At 46.8% G+C, this 23459-nt stretch overlaps 1 protein-coding gene across 2 annotated transcripts in view; it reads right to left on the bottom strand.

The window, feature by feature from the left end:
* The window catches only part of BACE2 (beta-secretase 2), a 103836-nt gene extending 80581 nt beyond the window's left edge, over positions 1 to 23255 (bottom strand). For both annotated transcript variants that reach the window (XM_068972617.1, XM_068972625.1), the window contains exon 1: positions 22956 to 23255. In XM_068972617.1, coding sequence (XP_068828718.1) covers positions 22956 to 23255 — 300 coding nt within the window. The remainder of the gene's footprint in view (positions 1 to 22955) is intronic.
* Between the last annotated feature and the right edge of the window lie 204 nt (positions 23256 to 23459).

Below are 23459 nucleotides of genomic sequence, written 5' to 3'. Positions count from 1 at the left end.
TTCCTCTAGCTTCCACTGGAAGAAGGTGTGGGGAGGGCAGGACTGGCAGCAGGAAGGAATGGGGTGAGCGGGCTGGGGAGCCAACCCACCTCCCCACACACAAAGGCCGAAGAAGAGGGGCAGATGCCACCTTGAGTTCTGAGACTGGCTCATGAAAAAGTTGTTCCTATTGTTCAGTCACTCAGCTGTGTCCGACTCTTCGCGACCCCATGGACTGCGGCACGCTTTACTATCTCCCAGATTTTGCTTAAACTCATGTCCATTGAGTCAATGATGCCATCCAACTATCTCATCCTCTGTCACCCCCTTCTCCTCCTGCCTTCAATCTTTCCCAGAATTAGGGTCTTTTCCAGTGAGTCAGTTCTTCACATCAGGTGGCCAAAGTTTGGAACTTCAGCATCAGTCCTTCCAATGAATATTCAGGACTGATTTCCTTTAGGATTGCCTGGTTTGATCTCCTTCCAGTCCAAGGGACTGGTTTGATCTCAAGAGTCTTCTCCAACACCACAGTTCAAAAGCATCAATTCTTCAGCGCTGCATAAAACAAGTGGGCACTGCTAAAACTCAAGGGGTGTGACTCTTCCCGGCTAGTTGGAAAGTGGGGAAAATAAGCACACACAGAATGCCACTGGGAGTTGATATTTATGGTTTAGATAAAGCTTTCAATTGTCTAATTCTATTCTGGGACTGCCCTGGTGGATGACCTTATTAGAGAAGGCAGCCAGTCCATTCTCCAGAAGGCCAAGTGTCAGTGGGCGCATGAAGGCTATTTTCTGAGCATCTGTGCTTTTCTAAGAACTGGCTGAGGACCAGACACCTTGGCTCAGCTCAGCAATGGGCAGTTCCTCTAGAATCAAATCAGGTCCACTATCCCTTACAAGGCTCCAGAATACTTAGACTAGTGACTTCAGAAAGTTTTGGATAAACAGCCCCATCCAGGAAAATATATCTGATCTTGCATGCTCAGTCACTCAGTACTCTTCGACTCATGACCCCATGGACTGTAGCCTGCCAGGCTCCTCTGTTCATGGGATTTTCCAGCAATAACAATGGAATGGGTTGCCATTTCCTTTTCCAGGGGACTTCTGAATCCAGGGATCGAATCTGCCTCTCTTGCATTGGTGGGTGGATTCCTGACCACTGGACCACCTGGGAAGCCCAATGTCTGAGTACTCAACCCCTATATGTGAATATACCTCTAACTTACATGCTAAGAGGTGGCTTGGTAAAGTGGTTCAGGGCACAGGGTGTGGGAATAGCCCACCACTTTTGAAATCCTGGCTCTGGCCTCATACAGTGTGTTGTGCTCAACACTGGGAATATCTGTGCCTCTGCTTACTCATCTGTAAAATGGGGACAATGAATGGTAAATTTTCATCTTCCCTAACAGCAGTCAGTAGCTCCAACCAACTAACCAGAATGTACAACCTATCTCTAGTGGGTCGTCTTTTTTCTTCTAACAGCTGAAATTCTCTGGAAGATTTTTACCCAGGTAGGAAATTCAGTTTCTAGGTTAACTATTCCAAACTATTTTTATAGGTAGTAAATTACATCACTTTTGGTAGCAGAAATCAAATCATGATGGAAACATTTAAAACTATTATCTTTGGACTTCCCTGGTGGCACAGCGGATAAGAATCTGCCTGCCAATGCATGGGTAAATAAGGTTCTATCTCTGGTCTGGGAAGATTCCCCATGCCACGGGGCAACTCAGCCCGTGTACCTCAAATACTGAGCCTGTGCTTTAGAGCCCGTACTCTGCAGTAAGAGAAACCACTGCAATGAGAAGCTCACACACCACCACTAGAGACCTCCTCGAGCAATGACAAAGACTCAGCACAGCCATAAAAAGAAAAATCATTTTCAAAAAGACTCTCCATTGCAGGAGCTCCTGTTGAAAGGCTGTTTCCAACTCAGGGTTAAAATATCCCTTAAAGGACATTTATTAATTATAGTCATTATTTCTTTCAATATCTATTAATGGCATGCTGCTGATGGACACTTGGAGTTGCAATAAAAGTCAGGAAATCTGGAACTGTGGCTTTCTGGGAAATAAAAGCAAGTAATTCGTCTTCAGAGGTCTTGTTTTCATAAACAAACCAGACCAATGATGTACTGCAGCTTGAAAACGGTGGCAGCAGCTGTAAGCAGCACATGCTGGAGAGCGGAGTGCATGCTCATTTGGCTGCAGAGTTTGCCCATCACTGGAGATTTCTCTCCTGGGCAATCTCAAGAGAGAGGTACCCACGTGATCTGGACCCGCTTGCTTAGATGCGCCCTGCCCTCTCTTTTCTCCACCTTGTTCCTTGTCTGCCTGCCGCTGCCTCCCATTCCATGGACAGAAGTGCCATGCTTCACACCCCCAGCCCCCTTCCCAGCAGCATTTGGGTCATTTCCAATCATTTGCTTTTACAAGCAACATGACAAAGAACAGCCTTGCGAGTTACTTTTCATAGTTTTGCCGAATGTAACTTCTATGTTACAAAAATGGCTAAGTGTGGAAGAATTGATGCGTTCAAATTGTGGTGCTGGGGAAGGCTCTTGAGAGTCCCTTGGACTGCCAGAAGATCAAAGCAGTCAATCCCAAAGGAAATCAACCCTGAATATTCATTGGAAGGGCTGATGCTGAAGCTCCAATACTTTGGCCACCTGATGCAGAGTCAACTCATTCGAAAAGACCCTGATTTGGGGAAAGATTGGAGGCAAAAGGAGAAGCAGGCAGAGGAAGAGATGGTCAGATAGCATCACTGATTCAATGAACTGAATTTGAGCAAACTCTGGGAGATGGTGGAGGACAGAGGAGCCTGGCATTCTGCAGTCCATGGGGTCACACAACTTAGCGACTGAACAACAACTTTTGTGTAAATTCCTAGGAGTGGGTTTCTGAGTCAGAGGGCAAAAACATGAATTTACCTAGTCATTTCCAAACTCCGCTCTGTGGTTTTTGTAGGATGGAGTAGCATTTTAATAGAAACTTCTCTTGTAACACAAATGCCTTCAAATGAGCTCTGTAAATTGCTCTTTCCCATCCTTGAATGAAATCATGGCCAAAGCTATATTTTTCTAAGAGCTTTGTGGCAATACATTTATTTTTAGGTATTATAAGTCCTGTCCTGTTTAACATCAAATTTTCTGTGTCTGGCACCCTTAAGGGCCTGCCTTAGGCTCAGGGTTTAGAGGGGGAGGGGAGGTGTGGCTGGATTTATCTCTATTCATTTCTATTTCCCCATCTTGATCACAACGGTGCCTCTGATTTTTCCAGGACTGAAACAGAAGGAGTGGAGAGGTAATGGGCATGAACGTTCTTGTTTGGCTTCGTGGTTGGTAGATTCTGAATGTGGCTGATGTCGACATGCAGGGGTCTCCTCAGAACCACTGTCTCCTCCTCTCCACCCCCACCATGGACCCCCACCTGCAGCTTCCTGGTGTAGGCAGAGCCACTGCTAGCCAGTTGGCCACTTACTACTCCCTCCTTAGTCTCTAGCACTTGACAGTTGACACAGAGGTTGGCAAACTTTTTCCACATAGAGCCAGGTAGTAAAAATCTCACTCTTTGACAAGAGACACTTTCCGTTTCATGCACTCAAGTCTGCTGCTGTAGCATGAAAGCACTCTGGACAACATGTGAACAAATCACATGGCTGCATTCTGCTGCTGCTGCTGCTGCTGCTGCTAAGTCGCTTCAGTCGTGTCCGACTCTGTGTGACCCCATAGACGGCAACCCACCAGGCTCCCCATCCCTGGGATTCTCCAGGCAAGAACACTGGAGTGAGTTGCCATTTCCTTCTCCAATGCATGAAAGTGAAAAGTGAAAGTGAAGCCTCTCAGTCCTGTCTGACTCTTATCGACCCCATGGACTGCAGCCCACCAGGCTCCTCTGTCCATGGGATTTTCCAGGCAAGAGTACTGGAGTGGGGTGCCATTGCCACCTTTCTAATGAAACCTTATTTAGAAAAAAGCAGATTTGGTCCACAGGCCTTAGTTTCTGACCCTTGGGATAGTATGTACAAACTCCCTCTGGAGGTCCTCTCTTGTGGGGTCCTTCTGTGGTGACCAAGGTCTAGATTCCTGTAACAGGAACATACCATGCCCACTGAAAATAAGCACTTTGCCCATACCAGCAATAAAGACAGTAGTGACAAGACTTTTAGACTTGTCCCTCTCTTCGTTGAAGAGTCCAAGGAAAGGAAAAGAAGGACAAATTGTCTGAAACTAGTTTTTAATTATTTTTAAGCTATTATTTACCACCCCCCAAACTTCTTCCCTGGTGGCTCATGGTAAAGAATCTACCTGCCAAGCAGGAGACCTAGCGTTCAATCCCTGGGTCAGGAAGATCCCCTGGAGAAGGAAACAGCAACCCGCTCCAGTATTCTTGCCTGGTGAATCCCATGGACAGAGGAGTCTGGAGGGCTACAATCAATCGGGTCACAAAGAGTTGGACACAACTTAGCAACTAAACATCAATAATGAAACGTAAGATGATCATAAGATGCACCATCTAGAATGCTTTTGGCTGCAGCCCTGGGATTTCTTTGGAAGGAATGATGCTAAAGCTGAAACTCCAGTACTTTGGCCACCTCATGCGAAGAGTTGACTCATTGGAAAAGACTCTGATGCTGGGAGGGATTGGGGGCAGGAGGAGAAGGGGACGACAGAGGATGAGATGGCTGGATGGCATCACTGACTTGATGGATGTGAGTCGGAGTGAACTCCGGGAGTTGGTGCTGGACAGGGAGGCCTGGCGTGCTGCCATTCATGGGGTCGCAAAGAGTCGGACACGACTGAGCAACTGAACTGAACTGAAACAGAAAACTATAGATTTAGAGTGGATCAAACAAGTAGGGGTTTATTTTTCTCCAAATCAAGAAGTCTTTTGAAATAGTTGGTAGAAGATCAAAATCCCAGGGAAAGTCAGTGTCAGATCTCTACTTTTTTACCCCTGACTTCTTGTTCAAGGTCTGAATTTGGCTAACTCTGTTAGAAGTCTTGTATTTTTATCAAAGGCAGGAAGGAGGAGAAATGATAATCCCAGCCATACCTGCCACCCTTATCAGGAAAACACACACTGCCCCTGAAATCCCCCAGGATACCACATTTAAGTCCCACTATCCATAGCTGTGTCCTTAGCCACAAAGCAAGTGACGGTGAAAAGATTCAGGCTGCAGAAAGGGGACTTGGGAAGGTGTTCCAGGTTGATCACCCAAGTGAAAATATCTGCCACAGGTCAGGAAACAGAATTATGACCATTGCCATCTTGCAAAAACTAGACGCAGACGCACATGATGAGAATATTCCCCATACTCTGTGTACACACAGACTTTAACTTCCAATCAGGCTCAGAATGTTTCTATTTTAAATATGAAAAGACAGCCACAATCACCAGATACTTGAGGAAAGCCTCCAAGTGCGATACAGAGACACTGACAAACACCTTGAGAGAGGGAGCCCAGGAGAAACAGAGGCAAGGCGGGAAGACGAAAGAAAACTTCAAAAAATCACAATTTTTCTCAGAGTAATGCAACTTTGAAACAAGGATAGGACACAACCAAAAGAGAAGCATTCAGAGGAAAAGAAACTGCTCTTGAAAATTAAAATTAAGATAGCAGAAATGAATATGGAATGTAGAATCAAAAGACAAAGAGATGAGAAATAGGAGAGACCACACAGAAAGCAGCAGCATCTGGATAACAGGAGGTCCAAAAGAGAGAATAGTTACTAAAAAATTTCTCAGAACTGAATGGCATGAAATTCTAGACTGAATAGACACACCAAGCATCCCAGCATAAACAAGACACACCATCATGAAGTTTCAGAATACCGGGTCTAATAATATCACACTTATCTATATTTAATTCACATACAAAAATAAGAAATCACAATTGCATTAGGCTTATTAACAGCATCAAAGCAAAAGGTAATGTAAAACTAGCTTCAAGACTCTGAGGGTGCTTCAGTAGAAAACTCTAAAGTAAACACACACAAAAACTATTAAAATTAATGAATGAATTCAGCACAGTTGAATGATATGAGATTAATATACAGATATCTGCTGCTTTTCTATACACTAATGAACTAGCTGAAAGTTTTAAAAATCCCATTTAAAATATATCAAAAGAATAAAATACCTAGGAAAAAATTAACCAAGGAAGTGAAAGACCTATACTCTGAAAATTATGAAACACTGATGAGGGAAACTGAAGATGATACAAAGGAAATGGAAAGACATCCAGAGTTCTTGATATTGGAAGAATTAATACTGTCAAAATGGCCATAGTCCCCAAAGTAATCTACAGACTTAATACAACCCCTATCAGAATACCCATGATCTTTTTCCCAGAACTGGAACAAATAGTCCTAAAATTCAGATGAAATCACAGAAGACCCCTAACTGTCAAAGCAATCTTAAGAAGAGAACAAAGCTGGAGGAAATATGTTCCCAAACTTCAGACTATACTATAAAGCTATAGTAATCAAAACAGTGAGGTACTGGTACAAAAACAGACACACAGATCAGCGGAACAGAATAGGGAGCCCAGAAATAAACTAATATACCTATGCCTATGGTCAGTTAAACTATGACAAAGGAGGCAAGAATACACAATGGAGAAAAGACAGCCTCTTCAACAAGTTGTGCTTGGAAAACTGGACAGCTACATGTAAAACATGAGGATTAGACTATTTCCTCATACCATATACAAAAATAAACCCAAAATAGTTTAAAGACTATTTCGTAAGACTGTTTTTGTAAATGTAAAACCTGAAACTACAAAACTCCTAGAAGAGATCACAAGTAGAACATTCTTTGACATAAATCATAGCAGGTTTTTTTTTTTTTTTTTGGATCTATTTCCTGAAGCAAAAGAAATAAAAGCAAAAATAAACAAATAGTGTCTGATTACACTTAAAAGCTTTTGCACAGCAAAGGAAACCATTGACAAAATGAAAAGACAACCTACAGAATGGGAGAAAATGTTTGTCAATACTATGACAAGGGATTAATATAAAAAATATCTGAACAGTTCATACAACTCAATATAAAAATTTTTTTTAAATGGGAAGAAGACCTGAATAGACATTTTCCCAAAGAAATCATATAGATGACCAAAAGGCACATGAAAATATGGTCAGCATCATTAATCATCAAAAAAAAAAAAAAAGCAAATCAACACCACAGTGAATATCACCTCACATCTGCTAGAATGAAAGTGAAAGTGAAAGTTGGTCAGCCGTGTCTGACTCTTTGCGACCTAGTGGACTATAGGGTCCACGGAATTCTCCAGGCCAAAATACTAGAGTGGATAGCCTTTCCCTTCTCCAGGGGATCTTCCCAACCCAGGGATCAAACCCAGGTCTCTCGCATTGCAGGCAGATTCATTACCAGCTGAACCACAAGGAAGCCCAGAAATACTGCAGTGGGTAGCCTATCCCTTCTCGAGTGGATCTTCCCAACCAAGCAATCGAACTGGGGTCTCCTGCACTGCAGGTGGATTCTTTACCAACTGAGCTATCAGGGAAGACCCCTGCTAGAATGGCCCTCACCAAAAAGTCTACAAGTTACTAATATTGGCAAGGATGTAGAGGCAAGGAAACCTGTGTACACTGTTGGTGGGAATGTAAATTGGTACAGCCATTATGGAAAACAGTATGGAGGTTCCTCAAAATACAAAACATAGAATTACTATATGACCCAACAATCCCATTCCTGGGCACATGTCCAAAGCAAGCAAAACCAGTAATTTGAAAAGGTACAAGCACCCAATGTTCACAGCAGCATTATTTACCAAAGCCGAGATCTAGAAGCAGCTCAAATGTCCATCAACAAAGTAACGGATAAAGATGATGGGGTATGTGTTATACATATTATGTACACACACGCACATACACTGGATTATTACTCATCCATAAAAAGAATGAAGTTTGGTTGGCCATTTGCAACAACACAGAGGGGCTTAGAGTTTATCATGCTTAGTGAAATAGGCCAGAGAAAGACAAGCAGTGCATGAAATGACTCAGATGTAAAATCTAAAAAACAAAATAAAGGAATATATATAACAAAGCAGAAACAGATTCACAGATACAGAGAACATACCAGGGGTTACCAGTGGGGAGAGGGAAGTGGGGATGGGCAAGACCAGGGAAGGGAATGAAGAGACTAAAATCTACTATGTATAACATAGATAACCAGCAGGATATATTTTGTATAGCAAAGGGAGTTATAGCCATTATCTTATAATAACATTTAACAGAGTATAATATGTAAAAAAAATACTGAATCACTATGATGTACATCTGAAACTAATATGATATTGTAAATCAACTATACTTCATTAATAAAGAAAAAAAGTGGAGTTTCTCTATTCACTCTTGGGTGCAGATCAGAGGAGGTGCTGATCCAAGGAGCCACAGGAAATGGGAAGTGACTCCCAGGGACCACTGGCTGTGCTGACCCCCAGAACTCCCCCACCCCCCACCCCCCACATACACACACAGCTCTGGTGAATCTGGGTTGGAGCATGAGGCCCAGATTTGAGGTTCAGCAGGTCCCTTTCTCCCTGGAGGCCTGAACATAAATACTGGGATTTCTGTTCTGCAGCCAGCCTCATGGTTCATAAGCCTAGGACAGTGAGTGTTCAAAGAGGCAGAGATGAGCTGGTTCCATCTGCAGCGTCCACTCAGACATGGAGGGGAAGGTAAGGACCCCACCTCTACCAACAGCCCAGCCACTGGGCACTGCAGTATCTCCTGTTTGGGTGGAGTGAGCAAGGAGGGGTAATGGAAGTCACCCATGTCTTACGGGATGAATGAGCCAAAATGCACATACACTTACTGATCAAAGGATGACAGAAAACATTTTATATTTTTTGCAATTTGTGTATACTGAAGAATTGACATTATGGAGACCATAAGCAAATTGTCACATAGGGAATTCTTAAACACACATGGGAGCCACCCTTGGGTGAACGTGTTTATGGATTAGATGACATGTCAGTGTCCGTGGACCAGGAACTTGGCAGTTTTGTGACCTTGGCAGCCCCACTCCTCCACATCACAAGGCGTCAGCCACTCAAAGGGTTTTGAAAATCCTTATGTTCAGAGTATTTGATCTTCAAAGGAAGTTTTGTGGTTGTTTTTAACCTCAAACAAAATCTCCCTTTGCCCCCCAACCATTTTCTCCCCGTGCTTACAAGTCACATCTTCCTCTTCCAGAAGAAAGTTCAAAGTACACACAGCAATGAGAGGCTCACTCTGGACTGACTCACAGAGGCTTTCATGAGTTAGATTCTAGAACACTCCAGGAAGTTAGGATTTGGGAAGCAGAGCTTTAAAACTCTGCTTTGTGACTCCTGGGCCAAAATGATGCTCTTTAGTGCATTTGGTGGTAGAGAGTAATCATTCTTTTATTCCTCACATATTAGCCCAGCCTGGGTAAGCCGTGGTTCGAGGCAGGAGGGGTGTAGCGGCCCCAGTACACTGTGCTCATGCCAATGGCTCTGTGCCCCTGAAGCCTCCTGGGACACGGCCTGACAGCTTCTCTGCCAGTGGCTGCAGGACCACAAACGCGACCTGCATTAGCCCTCACCCAGGACCCACAGGAGTGGGCGATAAATGCCCAGCTCCCTCTCCCTTCAACTGGAACAGCTGAGTCTAGGCACCATTCCCTCTCAAGAGATCCTGGGGGACTGAGCCCACCACCCACGCCTGTAACCTCTCCCTCCCAACACGTCCCCTCCCCACACTGCCCCAACCTCTGTGCACCATTCCTGGAATCACCTCTGGAGTGAACTGCCCACCTCACATCCTTTCTGTTTCCAAGGGAACCCAACCCAAAGCACCACCTAAGTGGTTGCCTGTACCCTGCCTCCCCCCACGCACCCCGAGTTTAACGTCCCTTTCTAACTCAGAAACTCTCCTCCACAACCATATTTAACTCCCCTCCCCCAACTCCTCACACCCTGCACACCCTTGGCCTAAAGCTGTAGAGTAACGTTTTCACACTTTGCAAGGCCTTTATTCTAGTAAAATTGAATCTCAAAGCACAATTTAAAAACAGATGAAGGAGAATCAGCTCTTCCTGTTGTTCAGATGCTAAGTTGACTCTTTGCAACCCCAGGGACTGGAGCACACCGGGCTTCCCTGTCCTTCACTATCTCCCAGAGTTTGCTCAAACTCATGTCCATTGAGTCAGTGATGCCATCCAAATATCTCATACTTTGTCATCCTCTTCGCCTCCTGCCCTCAATCTTTCCCAGCATCAGGGGCTTTTCCAATGAGTCAGCTCTTGGAATCAGCTCCATATATACAAATATCCCCTCCTGCTCAAGCTCACCCCCTCCATCCCAACCCTCTAGGTCATCACAGAGCAGCGAGCCGAGCCTCCTGTGCTTTACAGCAAAGCAATTGCACTCCAATTAAAAACTTTTTAAAAATAAAAATTAAAAAAACAAAACTTTATGTTTCTGAGGAAATTTTGGTAACAATAAAGAAGACAAAAAATTTACTTTAAAAAAAAAAAACAAAACCCAAAACAGGTGAATGAGGAATCCCATCAAAAACCAGGCACATCAGGGTGACTCCCCACGGCCCAGGATGCTGGTGCTGTGTGCCCCTTCACCTGTCTGGTTTCATCCTGGAACGTGGACCCCCTTTCTAAAGGGGTCTTTATCCATGCCCATCACCAGGCTGATACTGTACCTCATCACCAAACATTCTGTTCACTGTCTTTACAATCTATCTTCTCAGTAAGCACATAGATTCTAGAAAAACAAGGGCTGTCTTGGTGAAGTTGATTGTTACATCTCAGGGCTTGGAATAGGGCCTGGTATACAGTTGCTGCTACTGCTGCTAAGTCGCTTCAGTCGTGTCCGACTCTGTGAGACCCCATAGATGGCAGCCCACCAGGCTCCCCCATCCCTGGGATTCTCTAGGCAAGAACACTGGAGTGGGTTGCCATGTCCTTCTCCAATGCATGAAAGTGAAGAGTGAAAGTGAAGTTGCTCAGTCGTGTCCGACTCTTAGCGACCCCATGGACTGCAGCCTACCAGGCTCCTCCGTCCATGGGATTTTAGTAGGTGTGTAATAAATTTGCCAAATGAAGGAATAAATCATGGTCATCCTTTGAATCTAGTTCAAGATTCTTTCATCTCTTCAATCCCCAGGCAGTTGAGTTAGAAGTGCCTCACGGCATCTAGCAAGAAGAACTAGGACATTAGGAACAAGACGGCCCACAAGCACAGGCCTGCTGCCACTGCCCGCTCCTGCCCACACAGATGCTTCTGACGGACAGTCTCCCTACTGCTCTGAGCAGTCACTACCAGGCCTGCTGAGTTGCAGTGCTGAGTTGCCAGGATTTCAGATCCCTGGTACTCCTGGCTTTTGGAAGCAGATAATATTTTGTTAGGGGAGGGGCTCTGTCCTGTGCATTGCTGGGCTCCACCTTCCAGATGCCAGTGCCACCCCCCAAACTGTGACAGCCAAAACATCTCAGAAGCAGACTGTATTAAGAAGAGGTGGCAAGAATACATACACAGAAGAACTATACAAGAAAGATTTTCATGACCCAGATAACCACGATGGTGTGGTCACTCACCCAGAGCAAGACATGGGAATGGGAAGTCAAGTGGGCCTTAGGATGCATCACTACGAACAAAGCTAGTGGAGGTGATGAAATTCCAGCTGAGCTAGTTCAAATCCTAAAAGATGATGCTGTGAAAGTGCTGCATTCAATATGCCAGCAAATTTGGAAAACTCAGCAGTGGCCACAGGACTGGAAAAGGTCCGTTTTCATTCCAGTCTCAAAGAAAGGCAATGCCAAAGAATGTTCAGTACCACACAATTGCACTCATCTCAAACGCTAGCAAAGTAATGCTCAAATTCTCCAAGCCAGGCTTCAGCAGAATGTGAACCACGAACTTCCAGATATTTAAGCTGGATTTAGAAAAGGCAGGGGAACCAGAGATCAAATTACCAACATCCCTTGGATCATTGAAAAAGCAATAGAGTTCTAGAAAAACATCTACTTATGCTTTACTGACTATGCCAAAGACTTTGACTGTGCGGATCACAACAAACTGTGGAAAATTCTTAAAGAGATGGGAATACCAGCCACTTTACCTGCCTCCTGAGAAATATGTATGCAGAACAAGAAACAGCAGTTAGAACTGGACATGTAACAACAGACTGGTTCTAAATTGGGAAAGGAGTATGTCAAAGCCATATATTGTCACCCTGCTTATTTAACCTATATGCAGAGTACATCATGTGAAATGCTGGGCTGGATGAAGCACAAGCTGGAATCAAGATTGCCAGGAGAACTATCAATAACCTCAGACAGGTAGATGACATCACCCTTATGGCAGAAAGTGAAGAAGAACTAAAGAGCCTCTTGATGAAAGTGAAAGAGGAGAGTGAAAAAGCTGGATTAAAACTCAACATTCAGAAAACTAAGATCATGGCATCCAGTCCCATCACTTCATGATAAATAGATGGGGAAACAAAGGAAAAAGTGAGACTTTATTTTGGGGGGCTCCAAAATCACTGCAGATGGTGAAATTAAAAGACACTTGCTCCTTGGAAGAAAAGCTATGACCAACCTAGACAGCATATTAAAAAGTAGACATATTACTTTGCCAAAAAAGGTCCATCTAGTCAAAGCTATGGTTTTTCCAGTAGTCATGTAAGAGGTGGACTATAAAGAAAACTGAGCAACAAAGAATTGATGCTTTTAAACCATGGTGTTGGAGAAGACTCATGAGAGTCTCTCGGACTGAAAGGAGATCCAACAAGTCCATCCTAAAGAAAATCAGTCCCAAATATTCATTGGAAGGACTGATGGTGAAGCTGAAACTCCAATACTTCGGCCACCTGATGAGAAGAACTGACTCATTGGAAAAGACTCTGATGCTGGGAAAGACTGAAGGTGGGAGAAGGGACAACAGAGAACAAGATGGTTGGATGGCATCATGGACTCGATGGACATGGGCTTGAGTAAGCTCCAGGAGTTGGTGATGGACAGGGAGGCCTGGTATACTGCAGTACATGGGGTCACAAAGAGTTGGACACAACTGAGCAACTGAACTGAACTGACTACACTTAAAAATATCTCCAGGGATTGCCCAGTGACCCCTGCAGGACACAGTTTCCCAGAGAGTGACCTGCCAGATCCAACCAGTCCATCCTAAAGGAAATCAGTCCTGGGTGTTCATTGGAAGGACTGATGTTAAGCTGAAACTCCAATACTTTGGCCACCTCACGCGAACAGATGACTCATTGGAAAAGACTCTGATGCTGGGAGGGACTGGGGGCAGGAGGAGAAGGGGACGACAGAGGATGAGATGGCTGGATGGCATCACCAACTCGATGGACGTGAGTTTGAGTGAACTCTGGGAGTTGGTGATGGACAGGGAGGCCTGGCATGCTGCAATTCATGGGGTCGCAAAGAGTTGGACACGAGTGAGCGACTGAACTGAAATGAGTTAGACTTACTTGCTACCTCTGATATAAAGCTCGATACCACCACCTTTTGAGAGGGCTGGAAACCCAGAAGCTGACACATCACTCACAGTTTCTTTTAAAGATTTTTTTTTGATGTGGACCATTTCTAAAGTCTTTATAAATTTGTTACAGTATTGTTTCTGTTTTATGTTTTGGCTTTTTGGCCCTAAGGCATGTAGGATCTTAGCTTGGCGACCAGGGATCAAACCTGCACACTTTGCTTGGGAAGGCAAAGTCCCAACCACTGGACTGCCCAGGAAGTTTCTGCTTTAGTGAAAATGACCACTGTCCTCTTGAAGACAGCAGGCAGCAAAACAAGTGTTACTAGAACCATTTGTAACAACTTCTTATCTGTGCTGGAAGAGTGCCCCAGATGGTGGCACCCGTCAAACAAACAAATGGTTTTGTGTTGGGAACAAGGTAACCACAGGATGGGTGAGGAAGCCCCAGAAACTTTGGCAAACAGAAAAGTGGAATGTCCGCTGAATCTTAACATCTAAAATATGGCACTTAGATGTGTATGTCTCTTAAACTTTCATTTTCCTAGTCATTCATTTTCATTGATTTACAAATTACTGCTCAGGACAGACTGCAAATTTCAAAAGGACGCAGTCAGCACAGAGATTTTTGAACAGCAGGGCTTTAGAGCTCTTGCTCTGCAGAAAGTGCATACTACCTTTCAAAATTGCCAAATGCAAGCAAGCGTCTGGAACACAACTTGCTGGAGGTAGAGATTTCCTAAGCAGTCAGCATGCGTGCTAAGTCACTTCAGCCATGTGTGACTCTTTGGGACCCTATGGACGATAGCCTGCCAGGCTCCTCTTCCATGGGATTCTTCAGGCAAGAATACTGAAGTCGGACGTCATTTCCTCCTGGGTGGGATCTTTCCCACCCAGGCTATGAACCCATGTCTCTTACATCTCCTGTGTTGGCAGGCAGGTTCTTTACCACTAGCGCTACCTCACACTTAAACAACCAGGCTTCAGGAAGAGGAAAGAACCTGCTGCTTCCGCTCAGGAAATTACACGGCAGAGGACACTGTCTCTGTCATGGCTGAGACGAGGCCGGCCACTGAAGGGGTAGCTTGGGGGTGGGAGATGCAATAATGGGCAGACTCCCAGGCCTCGGTGCAGACTGTCCTGTCTGGTCAGTCTGGACTGGGTCTTGGGAATCTGAATTTTAAACCAACTCTACAAAGTGTGCTTGCTTCCCAGGTGGCTCAGTGATAAAGAATCTGCCTGGGTCGGGAAGAGCCCCTGGAGTAGGAGCTGGTAACCCGCTCCAGTATTCTTGCCTGAAAAACCCCATGGCCAGAGGAGCCTGGAGGGCTACAGTCCATGGTGTTGCAGAAAAGGCGAACACAACTGAGCGACTAAACAACAACAAACAGGTGTGTTTGGTCCCCACCCCAGCCCCCTGTGGCCAGCTGGTTTACAAAGCAAGGACTCCAGTTTTGGCCTTCCAACCAGCACCATGTGGCCTGCCTGCTTCCCATGGCTTGAACCAGGTTCCACATCTTCACAGACCCCAGGTGACGCACCTGCAAGCAGCTGCTGAAAATTAGAGCTATCAGAAGGGCTCACAAACAAAACAGATTATAATCACTGAGTGCTGGGGCTTCTAGAAGGCATCTCAGGTCACGCGATCCAATCCCCTAATTTACACGGGACGAAACTGAGGCCCCGAGCGGCTGGAGAACTTGCTCATCCACACCAATATCTGGTGAGCAGACTTTCCGGGACCAGCACCAGAAACGCCTAATTCCCCAAGGCTGAAAAGCGGGAGACGGTGGCTTGTCAGGCTGAGAAAAGCTAATGAATTTCCCCAGGAGACAGCTCAATGTAGCGAAGATGGCTCTGAATGTTCCCTCTGTGGCTTGGGGAATCCACACCTCCTTCACAAAGCAGCAGCTTCCCAATTCCGGCAGCGCATCCTGCCTTGAAAGGGAGTCAGAGCTGATTATCCCGCTCCCCTGAGGCTGCCTGGAAAACTTGGATTCAATGCTTTCCACCCTTTCCCCCCACAGTGCCACTTTCTGAAGGGGCTGCTTCGTGGTTGTTCTCTTGGGCTTCTGGCACAGGGTTGGCAGGCAGACAAACTGAAGCAGTTTTCAACCCCCTCCGAAGAAGGCCATTTATCCAGCGCAGGGCTGAGGTGGGCTGGAGGTCTACAGGGTCCCTGCTATTGTTCTGTTAGTCGCTCAGTCCTGTCCAACTCTTTGTGACCCCATGGACTGTGGCCCACCAGGTTCCTCTGTCCATGGGATTCTCCAGGCAAGAATACTAGAGTGGGTTGCCACGCCCTCCTCCAGGGGATCTTCCTGACCCAGGGATTGAACCTGCATCTCCTGCATTGCAGGCAGATTCTTTACCATTTGAGCCTGCAGGGTCCTCAGGAGGGCCGGGTATAAATCCTCCTGTGCGTCCTCAGACGAGTGTGAGATGGAGTGAGAGGTTCCCACTGCCCTTTAAGATGAAGCCAGCCCAGGGCACCACCCCTTAACACTGCAGACAGTCCTCTTCATCTTCCTAAACTGGCAGGACTGAGATTCTGTGTTTCCACATACAGGTATATGATGCACCGTATGATAAAACTTGGAAACACTCAACCTGATACCTGTGCAGGGCAGCAAGCATTAACTCAGAAACAAACCTACTAGCTTTGTTTCTCCCCTGTGGTGATGTCAGCCCTCCAATAGTCTCTTTACTCTTCGAGAACTCCAAGAGCAAAAAAACAAACTATTTTTATTAAGTAGTGATAGATTAAAAAAAAAAGTCAAATAGTCCATCTGGGCCAGGAGATGAGGAACGGAAGCCACGTGACAGCCAGTCCAACCGTGTGTCACACACACATTTCCCACAGCTTGGGAAATGGCCCAGAATATGGCACACACGCCCTTACTCACACTGCGTGTGTGCGTGCAATCCAACTCTTTGTCACCCCATGGACTGTAGTCCGCCAGGCTCCTCTGTCCATGGGATTCTTCAGGCAGGAATACTGGAGTGGGGTGCCATGCTCTCCTGCAGGGAATCTTCCCAACTCAGGGACTGAACCTGCGTCTCTTGTGTCTCCTGCATTGGCAGGCACAGTCGTTACCACTAGCACCACCCGGGAAGCCCTACCCACACTGCACCATCACAGTGTATGCACAAGGCACAGAAGCCCAGGTGAGCCATCCACCTGCCTCACCGGTGTGTTCCGTTTCCCAGGTGGTATCTAGTGTCACTATCGAACAATGGTTCCAGTGTCAACACCCAGCCTGGGCTGGGCAGGCAGAGCAGAGAGAGTGTAAGGAGGGACCTGTGACAGATGGCAGGGGAGCCAAGTGTATGCAGAAGGCCCATTGTTCGTCCTAAATGGGGGCTCTCTTTCTCAAGGGAGCCGTGGCTTGCTCACCATCAGATAAGACCCAATGCCTCCCCCTGCTGCCCTCTGCTTGGGGCCAGGGTGAGAGTCAGCAGCCATGACCCTCAACCTCAGCCCAGGTGGACCCTGAATCCAGAACCAAAGGCCTGACCTGCTCCTTTCAGTGTCTGAGACATAAAATAAACCTCAAGGTATGCTGCTCCACCCCACGGGGAAGGGAAAGTGGTGTCAGGTCTAAAGTCCTCTCCTCAGGTGCAACACAGTCCACTGTGGACACAGCCCACCGTGGAGAAGAAATCAACCATGGCAGGGGCTCAACTAGACCGTCCTCTTATAGTTTTAGCTACACTGAGTTCAGCGATCATTCTAGGAGCAAACAGGAAGCCCAGAGGAGGTCAAGCCACCTTCTGACGACATAGGAAGTCAGGCAGAAGTCAAGAAAGGGCTGTGGATGCTTCACGGAAAAGCACGTGTATTTCATATCCTACAGATTCCATTGAAAGGAGAGGACAGATGCCTTCCAAAGTCTTTACGATATGAAATGCACCTTACAGCATGAGTATCTGTGAGTCATAGGTATTTAAACACCAGTGATCCGAGCCTGCCTAAGTGGGCTTTTCCCAGGTTATGCAATGATTCCAGCAATTCTGGAATTAATGCAATATGACAAGAGACATTTTAAAATTTTAAGTGATTACTCTCTAGTGAGGAAACAGACAATGAAATACAGAAAATAACCCCAAACCTTCCCCTCCTCGACCTCCTGCCCTGTCCCACAGCGCAATATGGTGTCACAGACTCTGTGTCAACATAGCACCAAAACCACCATGTGCTGCGGCCTTTGATGAAAATTACACTTGAATTCCAAATTAAAATAACAGGCCATTAAAAGATGGGAGAGAATGAAAGGAAAAAGATCCACAGAATGATAAACTTAGAATGAACTTGAGTGGATTACATTATGTGTCCCTCTGAACCACCACCAAAAAGAAATGTTAAAACCGTGAACTCATGACCTGTCTTGAGAGTTAAAATCAAGCCACAACGAAGCTGGATTGGGTCAGGACAGGTCCTAATCCAATGACTGCTGTTCTCATAAGAGGAAGCAGATTTGGACATAGAAACACACATGGGGTCTGGGGTGGGGGAGTGGTGTTACAGGAAGACAGAGGAAGGGATGGGAGGACGCAACTAGGAGCCAAGAAACAACACGGACTGCCTGGAGCCACCAGCAGCTGGAAGAGGCAGGAAGGATCCACCCTCAGAACGTTTGGAGGGAGTGCAGCGTGCTGACACTTTGATTCTGAACTCCTGGCCTACAGAACTGTGAGAGAGTACGTTTCTATTGTCCTAAGTCACCTAGTTTGTGTTCTTCCATTACAGCAGCTGCAGGAAACTTAAAATATTATCAACCAGTGGGGAAGGGGAAGCACAGGGAGGTTGTCACCTGCCCATCGTCACGTATGAAATACTGCTAGGACCCAGGACACTGCGGTGGCTCCAGGGTGCTTTCCACTGTGCCCAAGTCATTCACAGACAAATGAAGGTGGTTCTTTAAAAACAAAAGTCATTGCAGGGACTTCCCTGGCGGTCCAGTGGCTAAGAGTCGATGCTCCCATTGCAGGCGGGTAAGGTTGAATTCCTCATCAGGGAACTAGATTACCAACTAAACATCCTTCATGTGACAACTAGGAGTTTGCACATCACAACTACATGCTGTCACTAAAGATCCCTGATGCCTCAAGACCCAGTGCAGCCAAATAAATAAACAAACATTTTGGTGGTCAGGGGAAAGACACTGCAGTTCAAATAGCAGCATGCACAGCAGTGAAATCTTCAGACTGTGGACCCAGGCAGACCTGATGGTTAAAGTCAGCCCAGCCACTCACCAGCGTGGCCAGGGACACATGACCTGGCTTCTCTGAGCCTCAGTTTCCCCGTCTGAAAACTGAGTCAAACAACTGTATGTACTTCACAGGGCTGTTGGAAAGTGAGAATGAAGTAATCTGGGCAAAATGCTTAGCGTGGTGTTCAGCACCCAATCAGCCTGAAATCAAGGTGAGCTACCAATACACAGTTGTTAACAATTTCTCAGATTCTGCCTCTCCAAGTTGTTTGGAGCAGATTCCCGGGCCTGGTATTTCATGATCCTCTGTAATAAGACCTTTGATGTTGAATTATTATTCCAAAGCTCTGGAAGGGCAACTTCCCCCACCTCAAGCAGCTGGTCGGAACCTGGTGTTGGTTTCTGGCTCTTTCCATGTGAGTCATTTGTCCTGGCTTCACTGTCTTTAGTCATTTACCTTCTCAAATCGTTCCATCAAATTTCTTCTTGCTGGCCTTTTTCCAGCCTCCCCTGAAGTGAGTTTAACGTAATTTGGGGACACTGGGTGGCTTGTTCTGAAAAAGGCAAACCTTTAAATTGTATATGAAGGATACATCGTATCTTCAGTCCAGAATCTTTCAGGTAACTGTGAACTGAGAAGCCAATGAGTCCATGTTTGAATGAGTCCGTGATTGAAACGTGCAACCCCTAATAATTTGCGAGCTCTTTACCTTCAAATGTCTAAACCCCAAAATCACTTTGCTGTCTGTTTTATCCATATTAGTGGAGATGACAGAAAATCTTTCAACAGAAACCCAAAAGCCTTTTTGAAGCCATTACCAAGTACAAAGCCTCAGACCTTTAGCTTCTCTAGTTGGATTTATTGTGTCAGCATGAAAGTCTTTTTTAAAAAAATAATGGAAATTGCTGTAATTATAATCACTTTAGAACACCAGTATTATTATTAATAAGACCAAATTACATGGTTCAAGCAGCTGCTGGTTCTCTCCTGTTAGAAGGAAGTCATGTAATGATATCAGAGCCCCAGCTCTCATCTCCATGCCAACATGGGGCTGCTCACATACGGGCTTCCGGGTGGATGTCTGTGATGCCTTGGAAGGGTGTCAGGCCGAAAGAGGGACCCCAGCTCTTGATTAAAGCACCCAGGGACTGAACACATTCCCAGCCTTTCCCCGGAGAGAGCAAGGAGCATGGGGCTCTGGTTCCTGTTGAATCTTCTTGTATGGTCTCTCCCATGCATGCCTGGATCCAATTATTCAGGATGCTGAGGCTTGAGCCTCACCCTGAAGGAAGGGGATACACAGAGGGGTGGCTGGGGCTGGGAGAGTCCAGTCTGGGTCATATGTTAAGTTCCTAATACCTGAGGGTGCACAGTTCAGGGATCTCTGGTTGATGAGAAAAACAAGAGGCCAAAAACCAAAGAAAATAAGACAGAAGGGAGGAAGGGAAGGGACCAGGTGTTTGCCAGGTCATTGAGAACTCGTGTTCTGGAGTCCAACGGCCTGGGTTCAACTTGTGGTGCTTTCTAGAGCTTTGCTTTTGCCTTGCCCCATTGCCGTGGGAAAGCCACTCAACTCCAAACTTCAGTTGTGCTGTCTACTAGATGGGGGTAAGAACTTGGGGCCCTTCTGAGGATTCCTGGGGAAGGCACCTGGAAGGCATGTAACACGGTGCTGGCCACAAGGGGAGCCCTCCATACTATCTATGACTATCCCTTCATTTTCAAAAGATTCTCTTGAATTTACAACTCCATTTTTCTCTCCACCTAAGCAAGTTTTATTTTAGGCTTCAGAAAATCAGCAGAGCACATATGCAGGACTCTTGGCAATTAACAGAGCAGGAAAACTTCCATTAAGTTCAGAAGTCACCCTACAGCTGCCCTCTCTTGCCTGTTACAGACCCCCAGTTAGTGGTCTGGGATGTTTCAGGAGGAGGCAGGCAGAGAATGAATTCTGATTTACTTGTCATTAACACCTAAGAGTTTACAGTAGGCATTTGGAATGAGCACACATGAATTCTGCTATAAAGCAGCTTATTACTAAATCAGGCCAAGGAAAAGGCACAGAATATTTCACTTCCCATCAAATGTAAAAATTAAATCTAGATTGTTAAAAAGAGCCTTCCCTGGAAACATGAGAATGTATAACTGAGAAGTAACCTTGAATGAACTACTTCCTTGGCTTCAGTAAGACAGCAGCATAAGATACTCAATACATTCTTCTTAATTCAATAAACTTCGTCATTTTAAAGGTGATTGGACTAATTAACAAAGACAAACTATTATTTGAGAGTCCCTGGGACAGCAAGAAGATCCAACCAGTCCATCCTAAAGGATATCAGTCTTGAATATTCTTTGGAAGGACTGATACTGAAGCTGAAACTCCAATACTTTGGCCACCTGATGCGAAGAGCTGACTCACTAGAAAAGACCCTGATGCTGGGAAAGATTGAGGGCATGAGGAGAAGGGGACAACAGAGGTTGAGAAGTCTGGATGGCATCACCGACTCGATGGACATGAGTTCGAGTAAACTCCAGGAGTTGGTGATGGACTGGGAGGCCTGGCGTGCTGCAGTCCATGGGGTCGAAAAGAGTCGGACACGACTGAGCGACTGAACTAAACTGAACTTTGGGTGTCAGGACCCACACTGCCCAGGTTAATTTTTGTTGTTGAGTCACTCAGTTCTGTCCAAGGGATTTCCCAGGCAAGAATACTAGAGTAGGTTGCTATAGTTGAGAAAAGTCTCTTCCACTCAAAACATCAAGACACACATTCCCAGGTGGTAATGATTATTTGTTCCAAAAGATTATCCTTGGGCCACAAGAGAGGTTCACCCTCAATATCTCAGCGAAATCTCCTGAAAAATGAAATGTACCAGACTCTCACTGCCAGCGCATGATCTCACGTGGTAGCCTTCACCAGTACCAACCTCTCCTGGCCAAGTTAAGCTTTGTCAGCTGACTCCCTCCCCCTCGACTTCCCACTGCCCCCCAACCACCCTCCACCGGAGATGCCAAAAACAGCCCTCAGATGAAAGGCAAGCAGAATCAAAGTTTTGAGCCGCAATACATTTTTGAAGGCTTTTCTCTTTTCAACTAATTAAACAAGTATAGAAGTTATTCAGTGGGGTTTCTTTTTTTAAAGAGATTAGCATGGCATGTCTTTCCTCTTAAGAAAGTCTTGAATAATTTAATTAGAATTACACCGAAGTCATGAGTATGTGCTATTTATGGAGGAATCACAGCTGAATTAAAAACCAAATGACAATGTTAAAAATAAAAATAAAGTATCTTCAGACAGCATATTTGATCGATAAGAAAAACTTGACTTGAAATCACAGATTGAGTACTCTGGAAGGAGGAGGGGAGCCAAATCTACTCCTAGGATTTGGTTTTTCTTAAAATGACCGGGCCTGGGCACATGGGTTTCTTGCTACAAAAAAAGTGCTAATAACTGAAAATCAGAATAAGATCGCTGTTTGATTTTAATTTGCCATTGGGAGACCACTTGGTCTCCGGGAGCCTGACTCAGCCCATGTTTTTCTCCCAGTCCCTTTACTGCATTTAGCACGTTCCATACACGTGCATAGACTCTTTCATCGGTGCTGAGGGCCCAGGCAACCTGGAGCCGCTGGGCAGCTCGGAGGAAACTGCCTAGCCAACTCGGAGAGAGCAAAGTGGCGGCGTGGAAGCACGGCTCCTTCCACCGGCAGCCAGCGAGCCAGCCTGCTAAGACAGCGTTGCTTTGAGCTGAGATAAAGCAAGAATCCCTTGTAAGGGGTACTGCGCCGTTGGAGGCTGGCCACGAGCCTCCTGAGCGATGAGACAGCACGGGGGCGGGGGTGGGAATATTAGCGCGAAGTGATTTCCCTCGGATCAGCAGCATCGCTCCCTGGGCCCACCAAACAGTCTCTTCGTTGAAAAGAGGTGTCGTTCGCCAGGGGCAATGCCGTTAGAGGCAAGTTACAGGTCTCTCGCCTCGCAGGCGCATGGTGAGGAACAGCTAACAAGTTCGGAAGCACGCACCCCGGCTGCGCCGGGGGCTGGGCAGCTCCGCATCCCGAGTGCGCGCGCCCTGACTCCTGACCTGGAGCCCCGCTGGGTCCCCAAGATCTCTCCGGGACAGCTGCTGCTGCTCTGTGGGAGACGCTAAGCTGCGGGGGAGGCACAGCTGGGCGCCCCCAAAAGTCCCCAAGAAGCCCCCGGCTGCAGGGCGCCCAGTCGGAGAGGGCTGGCTAGCGCGCACCGACCTACCTTCTGCGGGGGGGTCCCGATCTGCATCTCCAGGTAGTAGCCGCGGCCGGAGTCCCCCTGCAGGTTATCCACCATAGCCAAGAAGTTGGCCGCACCCCCAGCGGGCTCCAGGGCGAGCGCCAGGCCGTCCGCGCGGGGCTCAGCGGGGGGTCCGGGCCCCGGGGTAGGCACAGCCCCCCGGCTCGTGGCCGAGGCCACCCGGAGAGGCAGCGTGAAGGGCGCGGAGGCCAGCGCCGGGGCCGCTCGTAGGAGCCACTGAGCCAGCAGCGGCAGCAGCAGCGCCCGGGCCAGCGCGCCCATGCCCGCGGTGGGGCTTGGGGGGCGCGCTGGGCCGGGCCCGTCCCGTCCGGCGACAGCGGCTCAGCGACTCGGCGGCGCGCGGGGCTGCGGGGCAGGGCTGGGCGCGCAGCGGGGCCGGCGGCGGCGGACCGGAGGAGGAGGACCGAGAAGGAGGCGCGGCCGGAGCGGGAGGAGGAGGCGCCGGAGCCGCCCCAGCCCGCGCCA

Source organism: Capricornis sumatraensis, chromosome 1 (assembly GCF_032405125.1).
Source record: "Capricornis sumatraensis isolate serow.1 chromosome 1, serow.2, whole genome shotgun sequence".
Taxonomy (NCBI): Eukaryota; Metazoa; Chordata; class Mammalia; order Artiodactyla; family Bovidae; genus Capricornis; species Capricornis sumatraensis.
The sequence above is the reverse complement of the archived record's forward strand: the minus strand, read 5'-3'. Positions and strand labels throughout refer to the sequence as shown.